The 9,776-nt window shown below is 37.6% G+C and overlaps 1 protein-coding gene across 1 annotated transcript; it reads right to left on the bottom strand.

Moving 5' to 3' along the window:
- Positions 1-575: 575 nt before the first annotated feature.
- On the bottom strand, positions 576-3,226 carry trhrb (thyrotropin-releasing hormone receptor b). The gene is made up of 2 exons (XM_056480118.1): positions 2,288-3,226; positions 576-1,039 (listed from the first exon to the last, which is right to left on the bottom strand). Exons 1-2 carry the CDS (start codon positions 3,059-3,061, stop codon positions 614-616), a joined length of 1,200 nt encoding a protein of 399 aa, XP_056336093.1. The 5' UTR covers positions 3,062-3,226; the 3' UTR covers positions 576-613.
- Between the last annotated feature and the right edge of the window lie 6,550 nt (positions 3,227-9,776).

Genomic DNA, 9,776 nt, shown 5'->3' with positions numbered 1-9,776 from the left:
ACCCATTAAAGTGTTCAGTTTTTCATTGAAAACAGTGTGTTTGTTAATGCATCCTATTTTATGTATTTATTTATTTTTTTGTATGACGCGGTAGCAGATAAGCAATCATATTAACCATCATATTACTTTTTACTTTTTTAAATGAGTTGTTTACAGTAAACACATTTGGCATTACATAAATATATATTTATATACTAAACTATGTAAACTGATCTAACTTTCATTGAACATTCTTTAAACTGCAACTGCAAAATAAAGCAGTGTCAGCATTTTCTCCCAGGGGTCTGCATGAGAATGCAGGCCATTCATTAATCACACTGGCAACCCCTAAAGATATTTTCAGATCAATATGTTCTTCAATTTACCCTGCATTACTTATACAAGACACTGCTATTTTAATTAAGAATCTTGCAAACAATGCAGTCGTGCAACACGTGTAACTATAATTAAATTCCAGTTTCGACTGAACTGTTTATACAGCGGATGAAATGGGAAGATGAATTGGACTGTGCTGATAACATTTTTGAAATATAGAGATAAAGCGTTGTCCCTGCAGTTGAATATGAAGAGCTATGTTCAGAGATTTATGGGGTGTGTAGCTGTTGTGAGTTTATCAAGTCTGACTAAAAGTCTCCTTCCTAAAGTCACAGTCCTCTGAGTACAGAAGCTTCTTATCAGGAAACAGCTCATCTGTTGGAGTCAAATCGTCTATCTCAGTTGAAAAAGGCCCTGTGCTTTCCACCGTTGATGTTTCCTTGGCAACACTGTAGGTTAATGCCACACTATAGGCTGCCTTATTGGCTTGAGCATTGCGCCCACAGCGGCAGAGCCTCCTGAAGGCAGCGCGGAACTTCTGAGACATGGCGTTGTAGATCAGAGGGTTGATGGCGCTGTTGAGGTAGACACATGTGCGGCAGAACAACAGAAACCAGGTGTCCAGGTAAGCATCTTGCAGGAAGGAGTTGACCACCACCAGGGTGCGGTATGGCATCCACAACACAGCAAACAGAATCACCACCACTGCCAGCATCTTTGTAACCTTTCATGAAGAAGTCACAGTAAACTGTTAGAAAAGTTTAATATAATACACGATATTTATGGAATATGTCTATCTCCAGGCTAGCTTTTGGCCACTTGGACTAGCTGAAATGACCAGCTTGACCAGCCTAGACAGGCTATGAGACCAGCCAAAACCAACTTAAACAAATAAGACTTGTTTACAACCAGCTTCGCAGGTCAATTGAGAAGTGTTTATCCCTGTTGAAAGGCCAGCTTAAACCATCCGACTCGCTTTGGCTGGTTTAAGATCTTTTTTCAGCAGGGGTAGACAACTATCAATAATCTACCACATCTGTCTGTTTGTACATCAAATTTGTCATCTGTCTGTCTATGTATCTCTGTCAAAGTAAATAAATGGACAGAAAGATAGACAGACAGATAGAAATTGAGCTGTCTTGTCTAGCTATCAATCTAGCTTCCTGTCAATCTTTCGGTTTATCATTTATCTACCTACAGTATCTATGTCAAAGTAGATGGGTTGGTTGGTTGGTTGGTTGGTTGGTTGATTGGTTGATTGATGGATTGATAGGTAGGTAGGTAGGTAGGTAGGTAGGCAGGCAGGCAGGCAGGCAGGCAGGCAGGCAGATAGATAGATAGATAGATAGATAGATAGATAGATAGATAGATAGATAGATAGATAGATAGATAGATAGATAGATAGATAGATGGATGGATGGATGGATGGATGGATGGATGGATGGATGGATGGATGGATGGATGGATGGATAGACGGATGGATGGACGGACGGACGGACGGATGGACGGACAGGCAGGCAGGCAGGCAGGCGGACAGACAGAGTAGGTAGATAAGTAGGTAGGTTGATTGATTGATTGATTGATTAATTGATTGATTGATTGATTGATTGATTGGTAGGTAGGCAAGTAGATAGATAGATAGATAGATAGATAGATAGATAGATAGATAGATAGATAGATAGATAGATAGATAGATAGATAGATAGATAGATAGATAGATAGATAGATAGACAGATCTATCTTTCCATTAATTTTCTGAATTGATTAGGTCTCTACTAGATTATCATCCAACCTGAAAACAGACATAATATGCAATGATTTTGCTGTATTTTCTATTTTTTATATTATATAAATCAAATAACTTCTGTCTGAGTCACACTATGGAATGACACCAAATATAGGCAACATTTATAGCATATTTAAAATGCAAAGCATGGTCTTAGATTAATGAAACGCAAAGGATTCCTCTCACCTGTCTTCTGGATGCTGCAGTTGTGCTGGAGCAGCGGCTGGAACTCTTAAGCTTGTTCTTTTTGGCTTTGGAGAAGTTGCAGAGTCCGTTCTTTTCTTCCTTCGGGTCCGACGGGAGAGGATTTAAAAACAAGATTCTCGCAATGAGGCCGTAAAGGACAGTGGCAAGAGTGAGTGGCAGAACAAAAAAGATGCCAAAATCAAAAAAATAGATGGGTAGGTAAAGGTTTCTGGACACTTTGTAAGCGCACGTTATTATGGTCGCATCCTTATAGAGAACCTGTTGAACGTCAGACAGGTAAAACCACATTACGCAGTAAAGCGAAGTGAAAATCCAAACTCCAATAATGATCTTCTTGGCGCGCGAGAGTGTACATAAAAACTGCGCTTTGATTGGGTGACATATAGCGATGTATCGCTCTATAGTGAACGCTGTTATGGAGCACGAGGATGCGTTGATTCCTAGATATTGAAAGTATGTGATGCACAGACACCCTGCGTGCCCAAATACCCATGATCCGAACAAACTGTCCGCTATGCTGGGCAGACCGGCTGCGATCAACACCATCAGGTCTGCGACAGCCAAACTAACCAGATAGCCATTGGTCGGGGTCCGCATATGTTTCGTGGTGAGGACCACCAAGATGACCATCACGTTTCCAACTATCCCGAGGGCGCATATGAGGAAAACTATGAGAACGCTGATTACCTTATATTCAACGCTGCGGTCAGTCCAAGTTTCTAGAGTCTCGTTAAAAACTGTGAAGTTCTCCATTCTCAAAAATAAATGTCCAGTGTTCTTTGAGGATCAATTTTTAAAAAATCCGTCGAGTTGTCCCGTTTAGAAGTTTGCTTGCTTTATTTGATTTTTTTTAAATATTCATCTTCATTTACAATGCGCAATCATAACACAACTCACATAATCGGTCTCCACATTTAAATCTCCTGTAAATGTAGAAGAATACACAGATGTGTTATCCGTGGTTGCTGAAGATCGGATGATGGATCTCCTGCGCCTGGTGCTGATTTTAGTCTTGCCTTTGGCTGCGTGATCAGGAAAAGGGGCGTTTTACGCACGCATATAATTCATTTAAATGATGCCTGGCTGAATTTTTCTATTATGTCACTTTATTTCTATGATATTTATTGTCTTGATAAGATCACGTCATTGAAATGCGACACAATTAAGCAGGTAAAAAAATTTATGAATCCATTTGTATCCACTGTTTGCCTGATTTCGTAGCAGTGCCCCTTTCTGCTGCCAAATTATTATTGCAGTCACTGATTGTCCAATCTGATTGTCCAATTGCCAAAACCTCACACCTAATTCTAACTCCTCACCCACATCTAACCCCAAACTTACCAGTAGAATTATTAATTTGGCAGGGGGTCAGAAATTGACGCAAGGGGCATGTTTCCAATGAAAATTCAGAGAGGAGTTTGGGAGAATGTCACCATTATCAAAATTGATTGATCTAGATTTTTAGATCTTTATATTAAAACAAAAACCCCATTAGATGCATAACATGTTTATTTTATTTTTATTTTATTTTTTTGACACCTGACCAAGTCGACAGTTCATTACGTTGTGGTCAGGGACGAAAAAGAAGGAAAATAAATGACTGACACCTGACAAACCTTCAAAGTTGAAATATAGTTGAAATATTGTTTCAATGTTGAAACAATGTTGTTAGTACAACATTTAGCCTAATGCTGAACAACCGAGCTTGTGGCATGATTTTGAATACTATACATTTTTCCCAACACAATCTCACAGCAATTCGTAACATTTTGATTTAGAGGCTAATTCATATGAATTTGTACAATCTAATTCGTACAATTTACAAGCCTAACCTTCTCATTTAAATCCACCAGAGGCCGCTGTCAACCTACTGTCGACTGACTGGCTGACTAACCCACACTCCTACTTCCCCAAACCCAACCAAGAATGTTTTGAAAGCACCGGTTGACCTGCCCACCCACTTCCCTAAACCCAACTGACAGTATTAAAAAGAAATCCAGAAAAAGAAAAGCCCTCACCTGATTTTTACGTTTTTTTAGATTTTACCACATTCTCACCCTGTTATTTACTTGTTTATTTTATTTTTTGGCTTCTGTTTTTGTCTTACCTGCTTTCTGCAAGCTTTCTTCAACAGACTCAAACCCGATCGTTGTGGTCAACTCCTCTCTGCGTCTCAAGTCCGCCGACGTACATGGCAAGCTACTGGACAAACTGGTAACAGCGGGAAAGCCGTCCATACAGAGCTAAGCGGTCAACTGGTAAGCGCGAAAAGGTACGGCATCATACCACCCCGTAACGTTTGTTTTAAAGATGAAATGCAGCAACATAATTCGCAATCTCCAGAAATGTATTTAAGGCTACGTTTTCAGAATGAACCTATGTTGGTCCTATCTGTTAAATTTGAATCAGCTACTTCATTAAATCACATATATATCACATACTGCTTAAACATGGCCGCTCCCAAGTATATGGGCTTTTATTGTCATTAGTTTTTATTTCTCCTGTGTTTACACAAGTGCATCTTTAATGAATTAGGCTATCATTGAATAGTTGATTTATTTCAGTAAATCAATTCAAACACTGAACCTCATATATAGATTCATTATAGCTAATGAAACCCCCAATTCCAGTATCTCCGAAAGTTAGAATATTACTAACAAGACCAATAAAAAAGTACTTTTAATACCAAAATGTTGGACTACAGAAAAATGTGGAAAGAAAACATAAGTCTGTGCACATCTAGGAAAATAATAAAGCCAAGCACAATAGAAAAAGTTTTTAAAAAATAAGCGCACTGCCACTATAGTTCTCAAAAGACAAATTTAATTGGACGACGTTTCAACCTAGAATAACCTGATGAGCACCTTGTAGGTTGAAACGTCCAATCAAATTTGGTTTTGAGAGCTAAAGTGGCAGTGTGCCGATTTATTTGACTTTGTCTACTGAAAAGTATGAACATTCAATACCTCATTCAATACCTATTTTTTGCACTAATTACTTCAGCAATGTGAGCTGGCATGAGGCAATCAGTCTGTGGCACTGCTGAGGTGTTATGAAGCCAAGGTTGCTCTAATAGTGGCCTTGCATCTTCCTCTTCACAATGCCCCTTAAATTCTCTATGACTTTTTAGGTTGGACAAATTTACTGGCCAATTGAGTAAAGGGATACCATAGTCCTTAAATATAGTACTTTTTGCAGTGTGGGCAGGTGTCAAATCCTGCTGGAAAATTAAATCAGCAACTCCATAAAGCTGGTCAGCTATACACTGAAAAAAAATATTCAAAGATGATTCCTTGGATTTACTCCATATTTTTACGTTAAGTGGTTGTAAACAATCTATTTGGGCTGAATTTAAACAAACAAATCAAGTTGAACATTGCTCAATTAAATTTGTTTGTTTAAATTCAACACAAATAAATAGTTTGCAACAGTTTTGCATGCAACACTTTTTTCAGTTTATGGTCAAACTATAAAAATGTATATATTATGTAAAAAATATTATGTATGGTTTTGTGCTAAATTTATTCTTAAAGTCCACACAAATACGTTTTCATTTAAAACGCATATTATTCTCTCTGCATTTTGGTCTTCCGTCCTCACTAATGCTATGTTCACGTTAGACGCAGCATGCGCAAATAAATCGCACTATATGCACGTAAATAGACGTGTGAACTTTTTGAGTTTACTTGCTTCCTTCGCACGTCAAATTCACTTCACAATGGACACAGATTTGGGCAAGCTATCTGTCTGCCCATTGACTCTAGCTTCATTGCTAAATGGCTTACATGGATTTTATTGAGATAGTAGCTGTGCTTTATGTTGTTTACGAATGGTGATAAACAACGTAGGTTTGTTCGACGCCGTGTCTGATCCGCTTTCTTTCCTTTCTGAGGTAAACCCAGCTCTGTAAGTTCATAAACTTCTCCAGAAACTATACCTGGATGATGGAAGCTTTCAATGGCCAAGCCAAGTTTGATGAGCTGTTGTTCGGTGACTGCAAGAGGATTTCCCCTCGCCTTGGGACACCAACAACAGGCATTACGTCATAATCACGACTCTACAAGAGAAAGCTCCTGATTGGTGATACACGAAAAATGCTCAACTCGTGCCGGACCATACACGTGTGCTTGACGCAGAAGTATAAGTCAGCCTTTAGACTGATCAGACTGCATTTTTAGGAATTAAATATGTATTTTTTTAAAAACACAGTCCAAAGTGGATACATTTGAAAACATTGTTCCCGTGTTGCAGTTTGAACAGTGAAAAAGGACACTTTTGCATTTTAGTCATGTGACGCAGTCATGTGACCAATTCAGCCATCGTCATAGATGACATTGTAAAGCAGATGTTTTGAATTCTGTCCATTTTGACAGCTTTATTAAAGATTAATGTGAGTTTGTACTTGCTCCATATTACCTCTCTTCAAAGAACACAAAATGTTTACTGGGAGCTGTTGTTCAGTAGCAGAAACAGAAGACAGATGGGACATTTTACTGCAACGTTTCAAAGAGACAGAAAGTAAATAAACACCTGACGAATATGACGCAGGTAAAAGCATCTTATGTGCGCTCTGTGCGCATGTACAGTAATGAACGAAAGCATTTTCAGCCGTTTTAGTGGGGATGACAGAAAGCCTTAGTGTAGATGTAGTCTTAAAATACTTGCACTTTTCACACACACACACACACACACACACACACACACACACACACACACACACACACACACACACACACACACACACACACACACACACACACACACACACACACACACATTTAAAAAAAAAATCCTCACATACCTGCATTTTTGATTATAAGCTTCTCAGCAACCATTTGACATTCTGAAGTTTAATAATGTATTGTAAGAGAGAGAGAATGTCTGAATTTAAAGTGAAAGAACTGGAAGTGCCATTATTTTTTCACTGATCAAAAACGTTCATATAAAATGCAAAACATTAATGCAAAATTTCAACCAATTCTGCACAAACCTGTTTCATCAAAACCCATTTTCAATTCAGACATGCCCTGTTAAAAAAGACACAGCCCAGTCGACGGGCTAATGACCAAGAGATCTGTTTCCAGGTGACAAGCGAATGACAGTGTTAATGCTCAAACCTCTCTCTGCCAAGGTCATTAATTTGACATAAAGCAGAACAGGCCGGCACGATTAATCATTTCTAGACCAAAATTATAGTTTCAAAGGGTGAATTTTCAAAAACCTAAAAGCTGTGATTATTTCGATTCACTATCAAATATGGTAACAAGCTTATAGTTTTTGACAGTTTGTAAGCACATTACCCTGTTTCATTTTTCACATTGTTCAATCAGTTTTCTTGTTGACCTTTTAGCTTTAGAATCATTCATCACTTTAAACCCTCAATACTCTTCTTACAATTCCAAAAACCCTTAAAACGCTTTCGATGTGTCATTTTCATAATATTTTCCTGATTCTATAACTAATATCTTTTGTTTATGCTTGTTTTTATGTACAGTTGAAGTCAGAATTATTAGCCCCCCCCCTTTGATTTTTTTTCTTTTTTAATTATTTCCCAAATGATGTTTAACAGAGCAAGGTAATTTTTCACAGTATGGCTGATAATATTTTTTCTTCTGGAGAAAGTCTTATTTGTTTTATTTCAGCTTTATTAAAAGCAGTTTTTAATTTTTTAAACACCACTTTAAGGACAAAATTATTAGCTCCATTAAGCTATATTTTTTTGATAGTGCACAGAACTATTATTATACAATAACTTGCCTAATTACCCTAACCTGCCTAGTTAACCTAATTAAGCCTTTAAATGTCACTTTAATCTGTATAGAAGTGTCTTAAAAAATATCTAGTCAAATATTGTTTAAATAAATCAGTTATTAGAATCGAGTTGTTAAAACTATTATGTTAAGAAATGTGCTGAAAAAAAATCTCTCCTTTAAACAGAAATTTGGGAAAAAATAAACAGGGGGGCTAATAATTTAGGAGGGCTAATAATTCTGACTTCAACTGTATATTCTTTATGACATTCAATAATAATTTTAAAAAGTTAAAGAGGTTCAAAAACGTTTGCTGTCATTGTTTCAGCCCCGGCGACGTGGTGGTGCAGTAAGTAGTGCAGTCGCCTCACAGCAAAAAGGTCGCTGGTTTGAGCCTCGGCTGGGTCAGTTGGCAATTCTAATGTGGAGTTTGCATGTTCTCCCTGCGTTCGTGTGGGTTTCCTCCGTGTGCTCCGGTTTCCCCCACATTCCAAAGATATCCGGTATAGGTGAATTGGATAAACTAAAATTGGACGTGAGTGTATGGGTGTTTTCCAGTACCGAGTTGTGGCTAGAAAGGCATCCGCTGCGTAAAACATATGCTGGAATAGTTGGCGGGTCATTCCACTGTGGTGACCCTTGATAAATGAGGGAATAAGCCAAAGGAAAATGAATGAATAAATTTTTTGGCTCTGTTAAGTCCAGCACATCAAACCTGTAGCTCTTTTATGAAATAGAAGTAAATCACATTTTAAATTTATTCTTTTTCTTCAAATCGTGAAGAATTTATATGTTTTGACTAAATTATCACCAGGAGCAAATGAGAGCATAAGTCAATGGAAATGATCATTTAAATAGACATATGCCGATATCTGATCATTCATTCATTCATTTTCTTTTCGGCTTAGTCCCTTTATTAATCTTGGGTCTCCACAATGAAATGAACCGCCAACTCATCCAGCATATGTTTTACGCTGCAGATGCCCTTCCAGTTGCAACCCATCACTGGGAAACACCTATACACTCTCACATTCACACACCTACATACACTGCGGGCAATTTAGCTTACCCAATTCACCTATAATGCATGTCTTTAGACTTGTGGGAGAAACCGAACCCATGCGAACATGGGGAAAACATGCAAACTCCACACAGAAATGCCAACTGACCGAGCCGAGGCTCGACCCAGCAATCTTCTTGCTGTGAGGCGACAGCGCTACCCATTGCACCACCGCGCTGCCAATATCTAATCATTCAATATATTCTGATAATAAACGTGTACAATATTGATATAGTGGCCACTTCAAAACACTGCAAATAATATTTATTATTTAAACATTCAGAGTGCTTTTTAAGGAAATTCACATTGTATTCGCAGTGGTAATTGAAATGATTGAAGACCTAATTGGTTAATTAGCTTAATAGTTTGAACATTAACATTTTCACGTGATAATCTGGCCAACTATGCTGAAATATTGATTAAAAAAGAGCTATCATACACTAACACTGTGCAATAAGGCTTCAATGGGTATCATCAGTTAATCAATTAAGCTTACAAAATCTACAAAAGCTTTTATTAATATTTGAATATGTTAAGTTTGTAGTAAATGCCTAATAACATGTTAAAATCATAGTTGTAAGCTTAGAAGTTGTAATCATTTTATTAAATTGAGGTAATAACTAATACAATTCAGTTGTCATTTTTTTAAACTAATATT

This window comes from Danio aesculapii, chromosome 19, assembly GCF_903798145.1.
Source record: "Danio aesculapii chromosome 19, fDanAes4.1, whole genome shotgun sequence".
NCBI lineage: Eukaryota > Metazoa > Chordata > Actinopteri > Cypriniformes > Danionidae > Danio > Danio aesculapii.
Note: the sequence above shows the minus strand (reverse complement) of the source record. Positions and strands in the feature narration are given on the sequence as shown.

Excerpts from the sequence above, each read along its gene's own strand:
- trhrb (XM_056480118.1), bottom strand. The coding sequence starts at position 3,061 with ATGGAGAACTTCACAGTTTTTAACGAGACTCTAGAAACTTGGACTGAC. Across the intron at positions 1,040-2,287 it reads CTGCAGCATCCAGAAGACAG|GTTACAAAGATGCTGGCAGT; the intron begins GTGAGAGGAATC and ends TCTTCATGAAAG.